General features: G+C 41.7%; 1 protein-coding gene across 1 annotated transcript in view; it reads right to left on the bottom strand.

Annotated features, from left to right (window-relative positions):
• Positions 1-7,193: 7,193 nt before the first annotated feature.
• Positions 7,194-25,434, bottom strand: part of gcna (germ cell nuclear acidic peptidase) — a 48,114-nt gene continuing 29,873 nt past the window's right edge. Inside the window, exons 9-13 of the mRNA XM_041196305.1 lie at positions 19,359-19,560; positions 16,413-16,548; positions 16,188-16,326; positions 15,529-15,733; positions 7,194-9,564 (exon numbers count right to left, since the gene is read on the bottom strand). Of these exons, the coding sequence (XP_041052239.1) occupies positions 9,315-9,564; positions 15,529-15,733; positions 16,188-16,326; positions 16,413-16,548; positions 19,359-19,560 (932 nt within the window). The 3' untranslated portion in view covers positions 7,194-9,314. The remainder of the gene's footprint in view (positions 9,565-15,528; positions 15,734-16,187; positions 16,327-16,412; positions 16,549-19,358; positions 19,561-25,434) is intronic.

Consider the following 25,434-nt stretch of genomic DNA (forward strand, 5'->3'; position numbering starts at 1 on the left):
TGTCCTAACTCAGCATCAACATTTGTAACCACGTCCTTAACTAAATTCTTGAGTAAGGCAGCAACACAATTTGGATGTTAAAAGGATTGAAAAATTATGGCTGGAGCCTCTTCTGTCTCTTTTGATATCTGAGAGCCTAGGGTGCTCATCATAGGAACATGGGGAATAGGAGCTGGAGTAGGCCATTTGGCCCCTTGAGCCTGCTGCACCATTAAAACTACATCCCGACTGTTCTTCTCCCTCAATCGCCATTTTCCCACAAGATCCCAATCATCCCTTGTTTTTAATATCTAGAAATTTATCGTTCTCTATCTTGAATATACTCAATGTGTGAACCTCCACAGCCCAAATTCAACTCTGATTAAGGCTTGCAGTTCAGTATTGCCATCTTCACACACAACTGGAGTATGAACCGGAATGTGAGGGAGGGCTTGGGGTCTATTAACAGTGGTATTAACTGTTGAGCATGACTGTACTTTGTAACAGGACTGAGAATGTAACTGGGAGCACAGCAGTAGGTCATTTGGTGCATCAAGCCTGGTAAACCTTTTAGCTGTTGAAGATTTGAACAGGTTAGGGATTTTTTTTAAAGATTAGATTTAGAGGTGCCCTGATAGAGGTTTATAAAATAATGAATGGAATGGGCAGGGTAGACATGGAGAGAATGTTTTCATTTGTGAGAGAATCCAAAACTAGGGGCCATTAGTACAAGATAGTTAATGCGTTAATGCGTTAGGGAAATGAGACATTTCCTAATTGGGAATTCCTTACTTGTTACCACTACGCACATAGCTTAGAATTCCAAAGATTCGCCATCCTCTGAATGAAGAAGTTCCTCATCTCAGTCCTAAATGGCCTACCTCTTATTCTGTGACCGTGTCCCCTGATTCTAAACGCCCTCACCGCCCCAACCAGGGGAAGCATCCGCCCTGCATCTTCCCTGTCGAAACTTTTGTATGCTTCATTCACCTAGAGCTTTTGTAATTTTTTACCCCTCTGAACCAATTCCATTTCTACAATTAGTTAGATTAATTGTTCAATATTGTCCACCTATAGTATATATAAATACACCCACACTCCCATCATTTGTAAAAAAAAAAAAAATTTTTTTTAATACCTTCCGTGTAAAAATTTAGGCTCCATCCTTCATCCCTGTGGTTCAGCCCTTTAGCTATTGTTATATTTTAGTTGCTTACATAAAAGCCCCGACCATTTCTCTTTATATTAGCTGCCAGTTTTATTACTCACAATTCTAATGTCCTTTTTCAGTTCCAAGACTTTCTATGTTCTGCACAATTATCTTAAAGGTTAGCCCTAATTGTATCAAAGTGAGCATTGATCCTATAGAAAGTGAGCCTAGGGAATTAATAGTGGAAAATAAGGAGATGGCCAATGAATTAAACCAGCATTTTGCAATAAATCTTCCCTATAGAGGATACAAATAACATCCCAGAAATAACTGTAAATCAGGAAACGGAAGGGCAGAAGGAAATTGATGGAGCTGCAGGCTGACAAGTATCCGGGGCCTGATGGACTTCATCCTAGGGTCTTAAAAGAAGTGGATAGTGAGATAGTAGATGCGTTGGTTTGTCACTTGACCAGTAATCCAGAGACCCAGGGTAATGCTCCGGGGACATGGGTTTGAATCCCACCACAGTAAATGGTGGAATTTGAATTCAATTAATACAATCCAAAATTAAAAGTGTAATGATGACCATGAAATCATTGTCGATTGTCGTAAAAACCCAACTGCTTCACTAATGTCCTTTAGTATTACTGTAAAAAAAGAGACTTGCGCTCATCACGACACTTCGCAAGAATACCAACATAAAGGGAAAACAACAATTTATACTGTATGTGAGGAGAGTGCTCACTGGTTGGCAAGTGGTATTGCCATGGAGAATGCAACAGTGATGGTGACTGACAATTAACTGCCAAGCATTGTTTGAAATTTAGGGAAGGAAATCAGCCGTATGTGACTGGTCTGGCCCACATGTGATTCAGGATCCACAGCAATATAGTTGGCTCTGAAATGGCCTAGCAAGCCAGTCAGTTGCATCAAACCACTAGAAAGTCAATAAACAATTAAACTGGATGGACCATCCGGCATCGATCAATGGCAAACTCAGCCCTGACAACCCTGCAGAGTCCGCCTTACTAACATCTGGGGGCTTGTGCCAAAATTGGGAGAGCTGTCTCTCAGACTAGTCAAGCAACAGCCTGACATTGTCTATGAGGTATGATTCTGTGTATGACTATGTCCCAGACATCACCATCCCTGGGTATGTCCTATCCCTCCAGCAGGACAGACTGAGCAGAGGTGGCCGCAGTGGTATACAGTCGGGAGGGTCTTGCCTGGGAGAAATCAACATGGGGTCGAGTCAAGGAGGTCTCGTGGCATTAGATCAAACGGGCAAGGAAACCTTCTGATTACCATGCACTGCACACAGCACCCCCCCCCCCCCACCGCAACTCCTCAGCTAAAGGACCAGTACTCTTCCATGCTGAACACCACTTGGAGGAAGCACTGAGGGTGGTAAGGGTGCAAAATGTATTCTGGGTGGGGGATTTCAATATCCATCAGCACCATCAATATCTATCAATACTCGGTAGCACCACTACAGACTGAGCTGCCCAGGTCCTAAAGGACATAGCTAGACTGGGTCTGCAGCAGGTGGTGAGGGAACCAACAGGAGGAAAAATCATACTGGACCTCATCCTCACCAACCTGCCTGCCAGAGATGCATCTGTCCATGACAGTATCAGTAGGAGTGACGACCTCACACTCCTTGTGGGGATGAAGTCTCATCTTTACATTGGAGATACCCTCCATCATGTTGTGTGGCACCACCACTGGGCTTAATGGGATAGACTTCAAACAGATTTAGCAACTCAAGACTGGGCAACCATGAAGTGATGTGCGCCATGAGCAACAGCAGCAGAATTGTACTCAACCACAACCCGTAACCTTATGGCCTGACATAACCCCCACTCAAACATTACCGTCAAGCCAGGGAATCAACCTTGGTTCAATGAAGATTGCAGGATGACATGCCAGGAGCAGAACCAGGCATACTGAAAAATGAGTCAACCTGGTGAAACTCCAACAGAGGACTATTCCTGTGCCAAACATCAGCAGCAAGCGATATGCATTGTTAAGCAATCCATGTCCAATGAATCAGATCTCTCTGCAGTCCTTCCACATCCAGTTGTGAGTGGTGGTGGACAATTAAACAATTCAGTGGAGGAGGAAATTCCACAAATATCCCCATCCTCAATGATGGGGGAACCCAGCATATCGTTGCAAAAGATAAGGTTGAAGCATTTACAACAATCTTCGGCCAGAAGTACCAAGTGAGTGATCCATCTCTGCCTCCTCCAGAGGTCCCCAGCAATACAGATGCCATTCTTCAGCAAATTCGATTCACTCCATGTGATATCAGGAAACAGCTGAAGGCAGTGGATACTGCCAAGACTAGGGGCCCTAACAATATTCCTGCAATAGTACTGAAGATTTCTGCTCTAGAACTTTATGCAACTCCAGCAAAGCTGTTCCAATATAGCTACAGCACTGGCATCTACACGGCAATGTGGAAAATTGCCCAATTATGTCCCATCTGCAGAAAGCAGGACAAATCCAACCCAGCCAATTACCGCCCCATCAGTCTACTCTCAATCATCAAGAAAGCGATGGAAGGGGTCATCAATAATGCTATCAAGCAGTACTTGCTTAGCAATAACCTGCTCACTGACACTCAGTTTGGGTTCTGCCAGAATCACTCAGCTCCTGACCTCATTACAGCCTTAGTTCAAACATGGACAAGAGCTGAATTCCAGAGCTGAGGTAAGAGTGACTACCCTTGACATCAAGGCAGCATTTGATCAAGTGTGGCATCAAGGAGCCCTGGCAAAACTGGAGTCAATGGGAATTAGGGAAAATTCTATGCTGGTTGGTGGTCATACCTAGCACAAAGGAAGGCGGTTGTGGTTGTTGGAAGTCAATCATCTCAGTTCCAGGACATTGCTGCAAGAGTTCCTCAGGGCAGTGCCCTTGGCTCAACTATCTTCAGCTGCTTCATCAATGACCTTTCTTCCATCACAAGGTCAGAAGTGGGGATGTTCGCTGATGATTGTACAATGTTCAGCACCATTGGTGACTCCTCAAATACTGAAGCAGCCCATGTCCAAATGCAGCAAGACCTGGACAATGTCCAGGTTTGGGCTGACAAGTGGCAAGTAACACAAGTGTCACACAAGTACCAGGCAATGACCATCTCTAACAAGAGATAATCTAACCATTGCACCTCGACATTCAATGGCATTACCATTGCTGAATCCCCCACTATCAACATCCTTGGGGTTATCATTGACCAGAAACTGAACTGGATTAGCCATATAAATACTGTGGCGACTAAAGCAGGTCAGAGGCTAGGAATCCTGTGGTGAGTAACTCACCTCCTGATTTGCCAAAGCCTGTCCACCATCTACAAAGCACAAGTCAGAAGTGTGATGGAATACTCTACACTTGTCTGGATGAGTTCAGCTCCAACAATACTCAAGAAGCTTGACATTATCCAAGGCAAAGCAGGCCACTTGATTTTTACAAGCATTCCCACAAACATTCACTCCCTCCACTACTGAGAAACTGTGGCTGCAATGTGTACCATCTACAAGATGCATTGCAGAAATTCACCAAGGCTCCTTTGGTAGCACCTTCCAAACCTACGACCGCTACCATCTAGAAGGACAAGGACAGTAGATATATGGAAATACCACCACCTGGAAGCTCCCTTCCAAGCCACTCACCATCTAGACTTGGAAATATATTGCCGTTCCTTCACTGATGCTGGGTCAAAATCCCAGAAAGGGATTTAGGTGCTCTAGTGCATGATTCGCAGAAGGCTAGCATGCAGGTATAGCAAGTAATTAGGAAAATAACAGAATGTTATAGTTTATTGCAAAGGGAGTAGAACATAAAAGTAAGGAGGTTATGCTTCAATTATACAGGGCATTGGGGAGACCACATCTGGAGTACCGAATTGTACAGTACTGGAGTACTGTATACCAATACTGTATACAGCATTGGTCTCCTTATTTAAAGAAGGATGTAAATGCGTTGGAAGCAGTTCAGAGAGGGTTTACTAGGCAGGCTAGGCTTGTATCTATTGGAGTTTAGAGGAATAAGAGCCAAATTGATTGAAACATATAAGATCCACGGGGGTCTTGATAGGGTTGATGTGAAGAGGATGTTATTTCTTGTGGGAGAATCTAATGCCAGGGTTCACTGTTTAAATATAAGGGGTGGCCCATTTGGGACAGGGATGAGCAGAAATCTTTTCTCTCAGAAGGTCCTGAGTCTTTGGAACTCCCTCCCTCGAAAGGCAGTGGAAGCAGAGTATTTGAATATTTTTAAAGGCAGAGGTAGTTTCTTGATAAGCAAGGAGGTGAAAGGTTATCAGGGGTATAACCCTGTATAACTGAAGCATAACCTCTACTTTAGTGTTCAATTCCCCTTGCAATAAATTATAACATTCTATTAGCTTTCCTAATTACTTGGATACTAACCTTTTGCAATTCATGCACTAGGACACTCAGATCCCTCTGCATCTTAGAGTTCTGCAATCTCTCACCATTTAGTTATGCTTCTTTATTACTCCTCCTGCCATTTAGTTATGCTTCTTTATTATTCTTCCTGCCAAAAATGGGTAATTTCACATTTTCCCACATTTTACTCTATTTGCCAGATCCTTACCCACTCACTCAACCTATGTCCCTATGAAGCCTTATTAAGTCCTTTTCACATCTTACTTTCCTACCTATCTTTGTGCCATCAGCAAATTTAGCAACCATACCTTTGTTCCCATCATCAGTCATTTATATAAATTGTAAAAAGTTGAGGCCCCAGCACTGATCCATGTGGCACACCACTTGTTACATCTTGCCAACCAGAAAATGACCCATTTATGCCTATTGTTTCCTGTTGGCTAACCAATCTTCTATCCATGCCAGCGTCTCCTCCAACACCATGAGCTTTTGTTTTTCTCAATAACCTTTGATGTGGCGCCGTATCCAATGCCTTTTTGAAATCTAAGTACGGTACAACCACCGGGTCCCCTTTATCCAAACACATGTGACTCAAAGAACTCCAATAAATTGGTTAAACATGGTTTCCCTTTCACAAAACCATGTTGACCCCACCTGATTGCCTTGAATCTTCCAAGTGCCCTGCCTTAACAACTTGAATAATAGTTTCCAACATTTTCCCTATGACAGCTGTTAAACTAACTGATATGTAGTTTCCTGTTTTCCATTTCCCTTTTTGAGTTTGATTTGCTCCTTTCCAATCTAATGGAACCTTCTCCAAATCTAGGGAATTTTTGGAAAATTAAAACCAACACTTCAACTATCTCACTAGCCACTTCTTTCAGTACTCCAAGATGAAGTCCATCAGGACCCAGGGATTTGTTTGCCCACAGCTCCAACAATTTGCTCAATATCATTTTCCTGGTGATTGTAATATTCCCAAGTTCCTTCCTCCCTTCCATTTCTTGATTTACAGCTATTTCTGGGATGTTACTTATATCCTCTATAGTGAAGACCAATGCAAAATACTTGTTTAATTCATCTGCCAGTGCCTTATTTTCCATTATTAATTCCCCAGACTCGCTTTCTATTGGAGCCAATGCAATGCTCACTTTGTTAACTCGTTTCTTACTTAAATATCTATAAAAACTCTTACTATCCATCTTTATATTTCTATCTAGCTTTCTCTCGTACAGTAATTTTTCCCTCCTTGTTAATCTTTTTGGCATTCTTTGGAATGTATCTAAGGGTAATTAAGAAAGAAGAGCTAGCTAAAGTGAACTAGCAAATAAGGTTAAGGGATAGGTCAATAGAGATGCAGTGGTAGACACTTATGGGGATATTTCAGATATGCAGAATCGATACATTCCAATGAGAGAAAAATTCCAAAGGGAGGACCTACCATCTGTGGTTAACTAAAAAAGTTAAAGACAGTATCAAAGTTAAAGAAAAAATTAGAAAAGCAAAGGAGCACCTCCCTCCCCTCCTCATCAAAATCCCGGTACTGCACTGAGGTTGCATTCAGTTTGAATGTAACTCTCTTTCCACTGCCACCTCTCCAGGCACCTCTTGCATCCTTTTAACAAACAATTCGTAGGCATTTACTTTTGTTTCTTTTCATAACAAAAACTTTATTTGAAGGAATGCCAATAAAACACAATCTTAAACTTCATTTGACACAACAGGTTCACACAAGACATTTCAAATTTCACCATCTAAAATAAACACAAGTAGTACAGGTTGAGTATGATCTATAGGGCAGAATTGAAAAGAAGCATTGTAATTACTAACCTAACTCATTCAAGGGTAGTGATTCTGTGTTTAATAGCCCACAGACCCAAAATCCAATGTATCTCTTGGGTTAATTTTCTTACATTTATCCTTTCAAATGAATTTATGGTAGATCCTAGCATCACTGTAATTTACTTAATCTGATATAGTTTAGCAAAAGGACAAATATTACATTCAAGGCAGTTATTCTACATTTATCAGTTTCTTGAAGGAAATTGCTTTCTTTGTGACAGCATGCCCCGTGAAGTTGCAAAAATACACAAAACACTTTTTGCAACATTCCCTAAACAAATGTAGTCCCAATTACTGCTGTCACATCTTGCTTACTTCAGGTATAATATTATGAAGCGGAAGCCAGCAATTTGTAACAATGTTTTCGGACAGACACTCTACATCATAGTGGAAAGACCATATTGACTATTGGTCCTCATTACTATTCAAAGTGCTTCCATCAGTCTCCACAACTGACATTTACACTAGACCAACAGTACAGGCTCAGTTTTGCTGCTCTTGGATAAGTTACGAGATAGATCATTTCCAATAACCAAGCTTAATATCCCAAAACTGTAACCTCCTACCAACACCTGAAGATGGCTATGAGAGACAGTAGTATGAGGAACAAATAGAAAATTATAAAGTCCTTTAAAGAAAAAAAAAGTACAATAATTAGTGCAATGCATTACTACAGTAAAGAATGGTACTTAACCCATTGCCAACACCTGCCATTTCACAATCAGAATTAGGTCCAAAAAAAAAGCCAGCTCGGATCAGTATAATGTTGGCCAGTTTAAAGTAGGAAACAAGTATGGAGTATTGCTGTGCACAAAGCTGCAACTGCGTTTGCGTACACAAGAGTGACTGCACTTCAACACATTTCACCGTTTTGAAGTGCTTGGAAATGTTTAAGAAATACCAGAAAGCACTTTTACAGTTATTTTTTTATTATGTAATTCCCTATATTTTAACACTATCCTGCAACGGTCAGACCAGGGACAAACCTACCGCAAATAATAACCAAACTTGCTTTAGAATGATAATTTTTCCTCTATCACTATCATCTTGTCCCAGGAAAGGAAATTCTATGCAAGGTATAAGACCCTTTAGAGCATTTTTCAAACTTCATTTGAGCTTCTTTGGACATTTTTGATAAAGGTGAACGAGATCAGTGCTGAGAAATACATGCCTGCTGGCATTAAATATTCACAGACCAAGTACAGCAGATTACTACAGGGCAAAGCTCCCCTTACAATGATTCAAGAATGTGGAAAAACAGCAGCAGCAAGATACACTTCCCACAGAAACCTCCTTACAGCCTCTAACAGACACTAACTTAGGTTCTTTGGAAGCAGCTGTAACTCAGTTAAAGCGATCCAAGTTAATTTCAGGTGGGATTCTTACTGCTGCAGAAAGAAGATTTTTCCTGCTTCAGCCAGGGCTAGCTGATACCCAGACCTCAGCTATGAAACAACTAAATTTATATTGAGAAATAGGCACCCAAGCAACAAGAGACCCCTCAGCACCCTCATTCACAGCTTTATCAAATATTCACACCTTCAGTGCATACTTTATTGCATGTTTTCTTTAATATGGATCAGAAACAAAATGTTCTTGATCTATCAAAAAAAATTGGATTTAAGATAAATTTCTAGAACTTGATCAAGGAAAACTATTTCCAGAGATGTACATTTGAAAATAGATGAAAGTGAAAGATGGAATTGAAATATTTAATGTCTAATTGCATAATTTCCCCAACATAAGTCTTGAATTTTAGCAATAAGATTTTTTCTCTTCCAGGGAGAAAACAATCAGATTTATAAATTTTTGGTTTAGGTCACCACAAAGCCTGATATGATACTCAGTTTTATTCATCATTGCTTACAAAACCATAGAATTCAGCTGTCTCCTCAGATCTCCAACATAAGGTAGACTGTAAGGAAGTTTTAGAAATCAGATACCCGAGTCTTTTTTGCAAAGTCTGCACTTAGTTTCTGCATGACCTCAGCATGTTGAAGTCCCTTATGCTCCTTCTTGGTCGAACCATAGTTCTCCTTCACAAATTTAGCAAATGGTGCTAGATCCTTTTTTGCAGGAGTGCCATCTTTCATCATGCTTGTTAGCAGAACTAGAGGGCCTGTGCATAGAGCACAGGCAAAACGCTGAGTGTCTAGAGATTTGGAATGTCGACCAATCCTGCAGAGAATTTTTAAATATGGTGAACTGTACAGAATACAAGTAGACATTCTCAGTAGCAGCTAGTCCATTTGACAGAGACAATGTGAAACAGCCTTCAATGTGATCTACACCTTTACATGAGGTTTCTCATAGTTTTTGTAAGATGTTGAAGATAAAAGGATAATATAATCCATAATCATATAAGTTGATAACTTATTCTCAAGCAATTTGATTTTCTTTCTGTCTGAGGATAGGACTTTTATTTGTTTCAGCACCCTATTAGAGATTTACAGGATTATCCAGTTTATGAGTCACTTTGCAATCTGGAGCTTGCTAAGATGACAATGCCAACTTATATTTATATAGTGCCTTTATTATAATGAAACATCCCAAGGCATCTCACTGGAACATTATAAAACAAAAAGAGTAACACTGAACCACATACAGAGATATTTGGAACAATGACCAAAAGATTGGTCAAAGAGGTATGTTCTAAGGAGGTTCTTAAAGAAAGTAAAGAGGCAGAGAGGTGTAAGGAGGGAATTCCAGAGCTTGCAACCTAGGCTATTGAAGGCACGGCCAACATCAATGGAGCAGTTATAACTGGGAATGCTAGAGAGTACAGGTGTGACAGGGGAATGGAACTTGCTGTGAGTTGTGACTTGGGCAGCAAGGCTTTGTATGACCTCATGTTTATGAAGGTGGGAGACCAGCCAGGAATGTGTTGGAATGGTTTGAGTCTCAGAGGCAATAAAGACACAAATGAAGGTTTCAGTAGCAGTTGAGCTGAGACAGGGGTGGCAATATTATGGAGGTGGAAAAAGGCTGTCTTAGTGATGGAACGAATATGACATCAGAAGCTCATCTCAGGATCAAACGTGACATCAAGGTTGCAAACAGACTAGCTTACAACTGTTGCTAGGGAGAGGGACGGAGTCACTAGCTAAGGCATAGAATTTGGAGCGGGGACTGAAAACAATGGCATCAGTCCTCCCAATATTTAATATTTAAAAATGTATTGGGCCTAAAAATAGCTAAGATAAAATGATAGCATGAAATATTATTTCATATGAAACATGGTACAGTTTAAGTTTGTTATGGACAAAGAAATCGACAAGTTGCAAAAAAATATTTTGGACTGGGGGAGAGTGGATTTTACTAAAATAAGACAGGATCTGGCCAAGGTAGACTGGGAACAGTTACTTGTGGGGAAATCTACAGAGGAACAGTGGGGGGTGTTCAGAAAGGAAATGGGGAGGATACAGGCTCAGTATGTTCCCTCTAGGATGACAGGAGTAACAAGCCCAGAGAACCATGGATGACCAGAGATATTCAGGTTACGATGAGAAGGAAAAGAGAGGTTTTTTAGCAGGTACAAGGGAAGCAAATCAGCAGAGGCATTAGTGGAATGCAGACAATGCAGGATGGAGCTTAAGAAAGCAATTAGGAGAGCAAAGAGGGGATATGAGAAAGCTCTGGCTGGTAAAAGTAGGGAAAATCCCAAGATATTCTATAAGTATATCAATGGGAAGAGGGTAACCAGGGAAAGAGTAGGGCCCATAAGGGACCAAGGGAGCAATCTATGGGTGCAGCCAGAGGACATTGCTAGAGTATTGAATGAATACTTCACATCCGTCTTCACCCAAGAGAATTAGGATGAAGGTATCGAACTCGGGGAGAGAGACTGTGAGGTTCTTAAGCAAATTGATTTGGAAGTGACGAGGTATTGGAGGTGTTGGCAGGCTTAAAAGTGGACAAATCTCCAGGTCTAGATGATTTGTGTCCCAGACTGCTGATGGAGGCAAGGGAGGAGATCGCAGAGGCTCTGATCCAAATTTTTAATTCCTCTCTGGCTACGAGGGAAGTGCCAGAGGACTGGAGGACTAATGTGGTTCCACTATTTAAGAAGGGTTGTAGAGATAAGCCAGGAAACTGCAAGCCAGTGAGTCTCAAGTCAGTGGTAGGGAAAATATTGGAGAAAGCTCTGAAGGAGAGTATCTATCTCCACTTGGAGAGGCAAGGTTTGATCAAGGATAGTCAGCATGGCTTTGTCAGAGGGAGGTCATGCCTAACAAGTTTGATTGAATTTTTTGAGGAGGTGACCAGGTGTGTAGATGAGGGTAGTGCAGTTGATGTAGTTTATGTGGATTTCAGCAAAGCCTTTCACAGGGTCCCACATGGGAGACTTATAAAGAAGGCAAATGCACATGGGATACAGGGTAATTTGATAAGGTGGATTCAAGATTGGCTCAGTTGTAGGAGACAGAGGGTGATGACAGAAGGATGCTTTAGTGACTGGAAGCCAGGTGTCCAGTGGCGTACCACAGGGATCTGTGCTCGGTCCCCTATTACTTGTCATTTATATAAACAACATAGATGACTATGTTGGGGGTAGGATTACTAAGTTTGCGGATGACACAAAGATTGGCCGGGTGGTTAACAGCGAGGTTGAGTGTCTTGGGCTACTGGAAGATATAGATGGGCAGATAAGTGGAAGATGGAATTTAACCCTGAAAAGTGTGAGCTGATACACTTTGGAAGGAGTAATTTGACAAGGAAGTATTCAATGAATGGCATGACACTAGGAAGTTCTGAGGAACAAAGGGATCTTGGCATGTGTGTCCATAGATCTCTGAAGGCAGAGGGATACGTTAGTGGGTGGTGGAAAAGGCATATGGGACACTTTATCAATCGAGGCATAGATTATAAAAGTAGGGAGGTCATGTAGGAGTTGTATAGAACTTTGGTGAGACTCACAGCTGGAGTACTGTGTGCAGTTCTGGTCACCATATTATAGGAAGGAAGGATGTGATTGCACTGGAGGGGGTGCAGAGGAGATTCACCAGGATGTTGCCTGACATGAAATATTTAAGTTATGAAGAGAGTTTGGATAGACTTGGGTTGTTTTCGTTGGAGCAGAGAAGACTGAGGGGCGACCTGATCGAGGTATACAAGATTATGAGGGGCATGGACAGGGTGGATAGGGAGCAGCTGTTCCCCTTAGTTGAAGGGTCAGTCACAAGGGGGCATATGATCAAGGTGAGGGGCAGGAGGTTTTAGGGGGGGCTGTGAGGAAAAAAGTTTTTTTTTTACCCAGAGGGTGGTGACGGTCTGGAATGCACTGCCTGGGAGGATGGTGGAGAAAGCGGGTTGCCTCACATCCTTTAAAAAGTACCTGGATGAGCACTTGGCATGTCATAACATTGAAGGCTATGGGCCAAGTGCTGGTAAATGGGATTAGGTAGTCAGGTCAGGTGTTTCACACGTGTCGGTGCAAACTTGATGGGCCGAAGGGCCTCTTCTGCACTGTGATATGGAATATCCTTCTGAAGTATAGTTTTCTCCGAGCAGTGACACATAAGGGTAACAAGGTATATACCTAGGGATCTAGATAGATTAGGTGGACAAATGGTACATGTTGCTAAAAATAAATGAATGCAGAATGATGAAACCATAGAAGGGGAATAAGCAAATTGAAAAGGTGAACAGGAATAGACATAAAGACTGCAATACAGGAGAAGGATCTGATTGTATTGATGATTAGATACTGTACAACTATTTTCAACAAAGGCAGCAAACATGATTTTGGTATGGGTATATATAAATAGGAGGGGGAGCATAAATCGCAGGAAGTAGTAACTTGTATGGAGCAAGGGTGGGTTTAGTTTTGGAGTATAGAAACTGCCAACTAAACTTATACTGAGAAATAAGCATCCTAGCTAAGGAAGCTGAGAATATAATCGGGGAAAAAATTGGCGATGAACTTGTAAACTTGTATTATTTTTTTTAAATGCTGCCTGTGCAAGGATCAATGCTGGGACCACTAGTGTACACAATTTACATTAATGATTTGGAATTTGGAATAAAAAACAATTTCAAAGTTTGCAGATTACAGGAGGATATTAATAACCTTTCAGGATGGGTAAAAAATAGGCAAAATGAAGCTCAACACAGATAGATGCGAGATAGTACATTCTAGTAGAAAGAATAAGGAGATCATTTATTATTTGGGAGGTGCAAGTCTAAGTGTGTTAGAGGAACATAGGGATCTCAGAGTACAGATACACCAATCAATGAACAGTGCACCACAGGTTAGGAGGGCTATAAAACAAAAAAAACCAACACTAGGCTTTATTTCAAATGGGATAGAAAAGTAGTTGAGTTATGCAAAACCTGTCTTGAACTTTGGTTACACCAGAGGGAGTACACGTGCAGTTCTGGTAAAAAGATATAGAGGCACTGAGGAGGATGCAAATTAGATTTACAAGGATCATACTAAAAATGCTGAAGTACACACATCAGGAAAAGATTGACAGGCTGGGTCTCTTTTCTCTTGAAAAAGGCTGAAGGGTAATCTAATAGAGATCTTTAAAATTATGAAAGATTTTGATACAGTAGATGGAGAAAGTTCTCTTGTAGGGAAGGGCATAACTAGAGGCTATCAATATAAGATAGTCACCAAGAAAACCAAGAGGGAATTCAGAAAAAATTTCTTTACTCGGTGTTGAGAATATACTTTATCATCATATGTAAGCATTTGAGAAGTTAAAACCCAAGATCATGATGTATTTCTCAGGAGGTAGAGTCACAGGGCTGAATCTTCTGGCTGACATGCGGGTGGCGGAGCCCGCATGTCAGCGCTTAAAATGTCATGCAAGCGTCCCCTTGTCAGCGTGCGGCATCACGATGTTTGGGTCGGCGGGCGCACTATGCAGCGTGATGCACGCCCGCCATTAAAGGCCTTGTTAAGGCCATTAAGTCACCAATCGACGAGGATTTTGAGGGGCCTGTGCGCACTTAGGCTCGGCACACGGGCCCAACAGGCAGGTGGGTAAGTGATTTTTTAATCAGACCTCATCCAATGGCGGGATGGGGTTTGATATCGGAATTAAAAAAGTTTAATAAAAAAAGTGTTTGTGTACTTCATTAACATGTCCCATCTCGTGTGACATTTTCACATGAGGAGGACATGATTTTTTTATTTTTCTATTTTTAATGTTTCACAAACTTTCAGTGATCTCCCCAAGGCAGCACTTTGCCTCAGGGAGATGTGTGCTCTTTCGCACACATGCGCAAAAGAGCGCACTCTCGCAGTTGGGGAATCTCCCGCCCCCAGCCCAGGAAGCGCACAGCGCTTCCCGTCAGGCGGCACACTGGGCGAGCCTTAATTGTAAAATGGCGGTGGCAATCGGCTACCTGCCCGCCCATCAAGGGCAAAATCCTGCCCATGATCTCACATCAGACAAGTTGGTATAAGTCACAAGTTGCTAATATAGTTCCTAGTCTGAAGTCCCTTGGACACTTGAAACCTCAAACAATTCGCAATTTTTCAAAGATGCATGTAGATTGCCACAGATTAATCCAACATGGAGGTGCACAAGAAAGGAAGTCAGCAGAATCCAATCCAAGAGGTAGAGCCCCTCACTGTTTTTTCTTCTTTTTAGCCCAAGAGCGCTTAAACTAAATTGTACTGCTCTCCTTGCTAAAACAGCTTTCATTTTTGTACCACATTTAATCTAGTAAAATGTCCCAAAGTGTTTCACAGGAGCATAATCAAAGTAAAATTCATGGTGATATTAAGGCAGATGGCCAAAAGCCTGACTAATGGGATACTCTTTAAAAGGAGGAAAACATGAGAAGTTTTAGGAGGGCGGTTATCCAAAACTTAGGGCCTTGGCAGTTGAAACATGGCTGTCAATCATGGAGTGATTGAAATTGGTGATACATAAGAGCCCAGAATTAGAACAGTTCAAATATCTTGGCAGGTTGCAGAGATGACGGAATTTGTAGATAGGAAGGGCAGAGGGCAGGGAGAAATTTGAAAATAAAAGATCAACCACTGCAGCACAAACTAGGGCCATAAATGGTACCTTCCTCCTCATCTCTGATTCAGCATGTACGGTGATTTAAAAGACCTCACCTCAACTTGTGTTATGTTGGAGAATACAAGCTTAAAAAACTATAAATTTCTCATGTACTCACGTGTTTTTGCACTTGCTGCACTGGTATTTATACTTATAATTTATTTCATACGTGTGACAGCGTGTAACCATTGGTAATTCAGGGTGGATCAGTATAGATCTCTGTGCGTATAACTTCCAGAATGGTCCATGTCCATCGCGCACATTATTAATAAGCCAGGTAGCAGCATGGCACAGTTCATGAATCAATGTATCCCTTAGACGCACTGTAAAGCAACACCAAAAATTGGTGTTTCAGGTGAGGAAAGGAAAAGCAGCCTTACATAAGCCTTTCCTAATTCTCTTTTGTTTAGCAGCTCTACCTTAAATGCATTTAATGAAGGCAAAAATGGATCATCAGCATCAGTCCAACTATTTGTTTCCATATAAATAGGGATTTGTCCAAACAGTCACTGTATATTTGAGCTAATAATCTTGATAAGTGCCACTAAATATGGTTTTATTAAATTAGTGTTTAGGGGAGCTTGGGGGAGAAAAAAAAACAATTACTGAGACCGAGTTTGAAATCTTAATCAGTACTCTGCTTGAGTTTTATCATCTCTCCTTTCAATTTCAGATTCATATCAAAAATAGGGATACTAAAGCCAACTAAAGGACTGTGCACCGAATGAAAGTAAAACGTAATTGTGCCTTCAGTTCATGTCAAAGTTTTGTTCTCACCAGCTGAATCACAAACTTTCTCTGACAGTTCAATTCTGGCATAACGTTTGAGAGCACCATCCCGTTTCTGTCCAGTAACGCAATATCCAGCTGTTTTTCGCATTTTTTTATTCCATATGATCCCCAACTTCTCTGGAAGCTGTAAATCATAAGGAATGTTAATTACACCCAAACCTGCAAGATCTCATTAGTTGGCCGCCCTTTATAGAATCAATAATGTTTTACCTTCTGCTGAAAGACACTCTTATTGTATAAATTATAGAGCTCTTGAGTTAACTCCTCCCGATTCCGTTTGAAATTTTTTACATACTTTGACGAGCTCAGAGTCAGGTCCTGAAGGAAGCAGCCAGGTGTTAAGCATCTGATAAGAGATAAAATAGAAATTAAGGAATTTAAATTTGAGTGGAACAACGACTCAAAGAGGGAATTTTTAAAATAAAACATTAACATAGTTCCATGTATCAGGAGTTCCTGAACAGATTCAAGGATATTTTCTAGGCTTCAGCTGGGAGAGACATCACTGATTACTTACTGCACTTTTTTCAGTGAAACATTTTTGGGGAAGAAACGGATATTGGGCTATGATGCTTGACAGTCTTCACTGAACTGGTGAGTGAAGGAATTTTAAGGGTTAATTTCTATCTAAAGTCTATTTTTTTTCTTTATTCCCTTTAATTTAGCAATTATCTAAATATGACTCAAATTAACTGAAGTTTTAATCCAGCCTTAAAACAGACGTATACAAGCTCTCTGAGACGACCTGCAGCTAGTTAATTAGGTAGCTAGCTTAAACTGGTTTTCAGAAGCTTGAATCAGTTGTTTTAAAGAGACCTTCCTCAGTGCTGTTTTGCCTGCAGTGAGTGCTGCTTTGAATGTAGAGTGTAAAGTGAGAGTTTGGTGAGGGATGGGCTCCTTTCTCTTTCTACCTTTTTTCGGCCTCCAGTAGCTGGCTTTTTCTTTGGTATAGGGGAAGAAGCTGATTACTGAGTAGCCAGTAAGTTATTCCAATTGTAATGAATAGAATTTAAAACTTATAGTATGACAGGTCAGCTCAGCCCAGTGGAATATACATCCTGTGGTACATGGGAAGTCATGGATGCACCATGTGTTCTAGATGAACACATCTGCAGGGAAGTGTCACTGGCTGCAGAAGCGTGAGCTCCGGGTTTCGGAACTTGAGCAGCGGCTAGTCACGAAGGTACATTTGCAAGGCAGAGAACTACATGGATAGGGAGATGGTCAGGGAGTGAATGGGGTGACTGCCAGGCAGGCTAAGAGAACCAGGCAGGTAGTGCAGGAGTCCCGAGTCTAACTTGCTTACTGATCGATTTTCCATTTTGGATACTGGTAAGGGCAATGGTTCTTCGGGAGTGCAGCCAGAGCCAAATCCATGGCGCCACAGGTGGCTCAGCTGCACAGGAAGGGAGGAAGCGTGGAAGAGCAATAGTAATAGGGGATTCGATAGTCAGGGAATCAGACAGGTGTTTCTGCAGCAGTAAACATGTCTCGAGGATGGTATGTTGCCTCCTAGGTGCCAGGGTCAAGGATGTCACAGAGCAGCTGCTGAACATCCTCTGGAGGAGGATGAACAGCTAAAGGTTGTGGTCTACATGGTACAAATGTCATAGGTAGGAAGAGGGACGAGGTCCTGAAAGATTTTAGGGAGTTAGAGAGGAAATTAAAAAGCTGGACCTCAAGAGCAGTAATTTCAGTGTTACTCCCAGTGCCATGTGTTAGTGAGCATAGAAACAGGAGGATTGATTGAACATGTGGCTCGAGAACTGGTGTAGGATGGAGGGCATCAGGTTTCTGGAGCATTGGGGCTGGTTCTCGGGCAGGTGGGACCTGTACAAGGTGGATGGATGGGTTACACCTTATCAGGACTAGTATCTCGCAGAGCGGTTTGCTAGTTCTGTTGTGAAGGATTTAAACTAGCTTGTCAGAGGAATGGGAACCTGAAGGGTAGCTCAAGTTGGGAGGAAGAAAAGCTGGTAACAGGAAGTAGAAAAGTAGCAAGCGAAATTAGAAGGCAGGTGAAATAAAGGAGAGCATCAACTAGGCTTAGAACGCAGAATATTTCAAAAAGACAAATTTGTGGGCACTCTACCTGAATGCATACAGAATTCGCAATGAGGTAGATGATTTAAAAGGCACAAATAGAGTTAAGTGAGTATGATCTAATTGCCATTATGAAAACTTGGCAACAGGGTGACTGAGATTCGGAACCTAACATCCAATGATATTCGACATTTAGGAAGGATAGGCAAAAAGGAAAAGGGGGTGGTGTTGCAGTGATAATAAGGGATGGGATCAGTACATTAGTAAGGGAGGATGCCAGATCAGAAGAACAAAACGTGGAATCTGTTTAAGTGGAACTAAGAAACAGCAAGGGACAGCAAACATTGGTAGGAGTCGTTTATTGTCCACCAAACAGTAGTGGTAGTGTGGGGCATGTTATTAATCAGGAGATTAGAGAAGCATGTACCATGGGTAATACAATAATTATTGGTGACTTCAATCTGCATATTGACTGGGTAAACCTAATGAGCACTAATGCTCTGGAGGACGCATTTCTGGAGTGTGTTGGGGGTGGTTTTCTAGATCAGTATTTTGAGGAATCAACTAGAGAACTAGCTATTTTAGATCTAGCATTATGCAACGAGAAAGGGCTAAGTAATAATCTTGTCGTAAAACATTTAGGGATTAATGACCATAATATGATAGACTTTGACATTGTTTGAAAGTGAGGTACTTCAGTCTGGAGCCAGGGTGTTGTTATATTTGAACAAAGAAAATTTTGAAGGCATGGGGGGGAGCGTGGGATGGGTACGCAGGATGGGCTGGCGGGGGGCGGGGGGTGGGGGGGGTGGTGGTGGTGGAGGGGGCAGATCCATTCTACAACTATACTGTGACAACTAATTGTTGCTATTGGAAATTGCTACTATAATTGTTCAAATAAAAGTTCAAATAAAAAGTATTTCAAAAATTCTTATCTATATAACAATGCTCTGGGACCAAAGAAAGGTGCAACACACACTGAATAGTTATTTCAGAGAGCCATCCAGTGGCCAGAGTCTACACAGTTTACATAAAATTAAATAGATGTTGACAGCACCTCAGTGGCAAATGCTTTTCTGTCAAGTTACAAGGCAACCTTTTAAGAATACGTACTTTCGCAATACTCCATGTTGAGATTGTGACTCAGAAACACACGGAAGCTTGAAGTCCGATACTTGGCTTAATGAAGTAAGCTCAGATAGAACACTTTTCATTGGTTTAGATGGCTGGGGAGAGATTGGAACAAAACTCTTCTTGACTGTGGGTTTGTGCTTTTTTCCCAACGTGTTACTACTGGGTTTCTGTTTCACTGGCTCTACAGAGAAAAATAGGATAACAAATTTGTGTGAAAAACCAACAAAATAAGCAGTTTCTGCCCCAAAAATCAACCTTTTCACAATTTCCAAAATATAAAATTGTTTCTCCATCATTCGTACACCTCCTAGAAACTTTCAGCACCCAGTCCAAAACACAGCTTCCCCAACAATGATGTATGCATGCATCCCTCGCCAAGTTTTTGTTTACACACACACACACACACTATTAAAACTGAGCTATAGTTTAGAACTCAACACTCCAGTGGTGTAGCTACTGAGGAATAGATCTTAATTCAACTTGGGGTGGATCTACCCTGTTCCTTCACTGTTCTAGTCTCAATTCAAGGTTTGTTTCTCCAAGACAAGCCCATATTTGCTTTTGTTCATGGGACACGACTTGCTGGCAAGACCAGCATTTATTGCCCATCCATAATTGTCCTCTATGGCGGTGGTGAGCTGCCTTCTTGAAATCACTACAGTACTTGTGATGTACGTAGGCATAGTGCTGTTCGGATAGAAGGTCCAGAATTATAACCCAGCAGCTAAACAAGTGATATATTTCTAAGTCAGGATGGTATGTGACTTGGAGGGAACTTGCAGGCGATGATGCTCTTCCTGCCCTTAGTATTCAAGATAGTAGAGGTTTGAAGGTGTTGACAAAGCAGCCCAGGTGAGTTGCTGCAGTGCACCTTGTAGATGGCACACACTGCTGCCAGTGGTAGAGGAGTGCCAAGCAAGCAGCTTTGACCTGGATAGTGTTGATCTTCAAGTGTTGGAACTGTATTCATCCAGGTAAATGTCTTGTAGATGCAAACAAGCTTGAGGGAGACAGGTGAGCTACTCACTGTAGATTTCAGAATTCTATTTGCTCAGAGCTGCAATATTTATATGCCTGGACCAGAAATCTAACTGGACGTTGCCCAGGATTTTGATGGTAGGGTTGCAGAAATGGTAATGTGGTTGAATGTCAAAGGAGATGGGAAGTGTCTCTTGTTGGAGATGGTCATTGCAAGGCATAAAGTTTATTTACCAAGCCTCAATGCTGTCCTGGTTATTGTGGTCACGTGACCAGTCTGCTTAGTTATCTGAAAAGTTATGAATGAGACTTGAGAGTGTACAATCAGCAAACAACCCCACTTCTGACCTTATCATGGAGGAAAGGTCGTTGATGAAGCAGCTTAAGATAGTTGGGCCGAAGACACTATTCTGAGGAACTCTTGCAACAATACCTGGGGGCAAAGATAATTGACTTTCAACAACCATCTTCCTTTGTGCTAGGAATGACTCCAATTAGTGGAGAGCATTCTACCGATTCCTATTGATTTCAATCTTCTACAACTCCTTGGACAGAATTTAATACAAGTAACTTGGAGGGGGGCGGGGGGGGGTGTGGGGGCAGTGCACCCACAAGGATCCCAGGATCAATTGGGGGGGGGGGGGGGGGGGGCCCAAGGCCAAAGGCAAATGAAGGCAGGAGAGAGGGTGGGGTCAGTAAAGAGCAGGGCGCGGCTATCAGCAACCCCCCTCTCCTTCCCAGCTTCTAGGTCCCTCAGTCAAGCACTGAATTCTGACCAGAGGCTATGCTTAAGGCACTAACGACACACAGGTTAAATGGAGAGTATACAATCGTAGTATGGTTGGAGGAGATTTGAAGGGAAACCTTGTTGGAAAAAAGCGGAAGGCTCAAGTATTCTTAGCCCATATACAAATCTTTGAAACAGTACTCAGCCCAAGTGGTTAATCTTCCAATTTCAGATAAGTAGGTCACTTGAGTTTATTGGTGGGTGTAAGTCAAAGAAGGAAAGTTGGTCTAAGAAACTTAATTTAGCATACAATTAACTATTCAGTGTGCTTTTAATATGTTTAGCATTCTTGACTATTTAAGGAAGAGTGTAGTTATTAGTATTCATATTCTTTGATTTTTGTGTAGTAAAATTATTGTTTAAAATCATGAAGTGAGATCATTCTGTAAATACCTACATTTTCAGATTCTAAAAAATTAACACACATCATTGAACCTGAGCTGGTTCCTTGGCTTGATGATAATGGTTGAGCGCAGGATCTTCCAGGCCATGAGGTTCCAAATTGTGGTGGAGCACAATTCTGCTGCTGCTAGTGGGCCACAGCACCTCAAAAGATACTCAGTTTGAAGCTGTTAGTTTGTATCTGAATCTTTCCCATTTAGCATAGCGGTACAGCCACACAACATAATGGAGGGTGTCCAAAGTGAGAAGATGGAACTTCATCTCTACAATCACAGTATTTGTTGAGTGAACACTGCACTGTCATGGACAGTTACATCTGTTACAGGTAGATTGGCGAGGATGAAGTTAGGTAGGTTTCTCCCTTATATGTGTTCTCACCACCTGCCACAAGCCCAGATAAGCAGATATGTCCTTCAAGATTCAGCCAACTCAGTCAGTAGCCAGTCTTGCCGATGGACAATGGCAAACCTGATCAGAGACAACAGCTGCAGCCACGAATAAAAGGGCATGAGAAAACAGCACGGACCAGATTGGAGATACCAGCAGCAACAGAGAATAAAAGAGAGTACAGAGGAACTGCACATAATTTGAGTGGTATATTTCCAAAAAAGAAGTGGTGTCAGAGAACACCGGGTAGGTGATTAGTTGATGAGTATTCTTTTAAAAAAAAAAGACGGGGTAGTTTAAACTAGAACTGGTAAAACATCAAATACTATATTAAATTTAAAGCTCACCTAAAACTAATAAACAAAATTTAAAATTGGGTTAAAGTACAAGAGTCCCTAAGGGAATTAATATCAAGAATATTAGAACAGAGCAGGTCCAGAGGCTCAAATTAATTGTTTATAGGTATTAACTAAAAGAGGATTAGACATGTTTTCTTAGCTCATGTCTCAGCAACTGAGACTTGTTGCTTGCAATTCCTGCCCCATGTGGGAACTTCAGGACATATTAAGCCTCATGGGAGAGGTGCCAAGAAGTCTCACTAGTTGAGCTTGAGTTCAGGATTTTCAAGCTCGAGGAGCAGCTGGAGTCACTGTGGAGCAGAGAGGACACGGGTTTTCTGGATAGCATGTTCCAGGTTGTGGTCATTCGACAGGCAACGAGAGTTCAGGATAGTAAATGGGTGACTAACCAGAAGAGTAAGAAGAGGGTGGTCATCAAGAAAAATAAGAGGCAGGAGGTGCAGCAGTGTTTGGGTTGTGTGTCAGTGTCAAACCAGTATTCAGCTTTCAAGACTGCTGGGAGTGACAACACCTTGAAGGACTGCAGTCCAGACCGTGATACCAATTGGCAAGGGACTGCACAGGAGTAAAAGAGTAGAAGTACAAAGAGTAGAAGAGCAGTCATTATAGGAGATGCCATAAGAAGGGTAAACAGGCATAACTCTAACTGTTGTGAATCCCACCTGGTGTGGTGCCAAGATAAAGGGCATCACAAGAGACAAGGTGCAGAATTTTGCAGTGGAAGAGAATGAACCAGAAGTTGTGGTGCACATCAGCACCAATGACAAAGAGAGAGAACAGGGACCAAGCTCCTACAGTCCAATATTCAGGAGCTAGGGAGTAAGGTAAAACGTAGGACCTCCAAAAGTCATAATCTCTGGATTAGTCCCAATACCATGCACTAGCAAAAGTAGAAATAGAAAGATAGGGAAAACCAATGCATGGCTTGAGGCATGGTGTAGGAGGGAGGGCTTCAGTTTCTTTGGGTATTGGGACCTGTTCTGGACTAAGGAAAGTTGCACCGCAGCAGGACTGAAACAAATGTCCTTGCATGGAAGTTCATTAGTGTGGTTGGGAAGGGCTTGAATTAAATTGGCAGGAAGATGGACACCAGCATATTGATGTATAAAAGAGGACCAAAGTGTTTTAGTCCAAGAAAGTGTTTGATAGTACTAGAGAAGTTGTACCATCTTAGATAGGAGCAGACTAAGAAGTACAAGGAATAGAAAGACACGTTTACAATGCATGTATGTAAACTCACAAAGCATGGTAGATTAAGGTGTGACCTACAAGCACAGATAGTGTCAGAATGTTAGATCACGGCAATAACAACTGTGGCTTAAAAATGGTGAGGACTAGATGCTCGAGAAAGTGTTCAGAGAAAATAGGGAGGTTGGGTAACAACACTAATTAGGGAGGACATTGTAATTTTGGAAAAAGAGGATGTCCTTGATGGGACAAGGGCAGAATCCATTTAGTTGCAAATTGAGAAGCAAAAGGATATGACCATGCTACTGGAGGGTATTCTATAAACCACCAAACAGCGAGAGAGATAAAGGAGCCAATCTGCAGGGAAATCACAGATGCACAAGATCAATCAAATGGTGTTAGTGGAGACATTTATCCCAAATGATATTAGGGTAATTAGTGTTAAGAGTAAAGGGAAAGGAGGGTGAGGAATTTCTGAAATCTGTTCAAGAGAGCTTCCTTAACCAGTACATTCTCAAACCAACTAGGAAGGAGACATTGCTGGATCTGGTTTTTGGGGAAAGACATGAGCCAAGTGGACCAAGTGCTTGTATCATAAGGTTTAGATTAGTAATGGAGAAGAACAAGGAATAATTAAACTAGAACTTCTAAATTGGAAGACAGCCAACCTCAATGGGATGAGGTGGGATCAAACCCAGGTAAATGGAACCAAAGAGTGACAGGAAAAGCTATAACTGATAAACGGGATCTTTAAGAAAAGGTTGCAGCTGGGCTAGGTACATTCCAACAAGGGTAAGTAATAAGGAAAACAAGCCTTGGATGAGGCGCATAGAGACTATGATAAAACAAATATGATAGAACAAAAAAAAAGTATTTTTCAAGTGAGAAATACAGTAAGTTGAGGGGAAGAGAAGGAGATAAGACTGGCAGAGAATGAGAACAGACTGGAGGTTAACATAAAAGAAAATCTAAAAATCTTCTGACATGTAAATAGCAATTGGGCAGTAAGAGGCTGGTTGGAGCCTATTAAGGACAACGAGAGTGATGTACGCTTAGAAATGCACGGCAAGGCTAGAGCACAATGCGTACTTTGTATCACTGTTTACTACGGAGGATGATGCTCGCAAAACACCAGAAATAGTAGAGGTAATGGATAGGGTGAAAACTGACAGGCGGCTGTAATGGAAACGGTGGTTATACTTAGAGTGGATAGGTCACTGAGTCAGGATGGTGTGCATCCTGAGTTGCTAAGGGAAATGGGAGTGGAAATACTGGAAGGGTCTGCCATAATCTTCTCTGGATACGGACAGGAATGGTGCAGAAGTTGAGTGATAAATATGACATTCATTCAAAAAGAAAGGGTTTAAGGACGTACCTAATAACTGTAGATCAATCAGTTTAGCATCAGTGATGGATAAGGTTTTAGAATCAATAATTAGTGGTGGGGGGAAAAAAATCAACAGGCATTTGGAGAGGTTTGAGTAAATGCAGCATGGATTTGTAAAAGGCAGATCATCCTTGACTAATTTTGTTCCTTCATCAACATTTTTTTCATATTCATTTACAGGATGTGGGCATCGCTGGCTAGACCAGCATTTATTGTCCACCCCTAATTGCCCTTGAGGAGGTGGGTGTGAGCTGCCTTCTTGAACCACTGCAGTCCCTGTGGTATAGGTACACCCACAGTGCTATTAGAGTAGGAGTTCCAGGATTTTGACCCAGTGACAGTGAAGGAACAGTGATATATTTCCAAGTCAGGATGGTGAGTGGCTTGGAGGGGAACTTCCAGGTGGTGGTGTTCCCATGTATCTGCTGACGCCATTTTTCTGGATGGTAGTGGTCATGGGTTTAGAAAGTGCTGCCCAAGGAGCCTGCAGTGCATCTTGTACATGGTACACATTGCTGCCACTTTGCGTCAGTGGTGGAGGGACTAAGTGTTTGTAGATGGGGTGCG

The sequence above is a fragment of the Carcharodon carcharias genome, chromosome 9 (genome assembly GCF_017639515.1).
Source record: "Carcharodon carcharias isolate sCarCar2 chromosome 9, sCarCar2.pri, whole genome shotgun sequence".
Lineage (NCBI taxonomy): Eukaryota > Metazoa > Chordata > Chondrichthyes > Lamniformes > Lamnidae > Carcharodon > Carcharodon carcharias.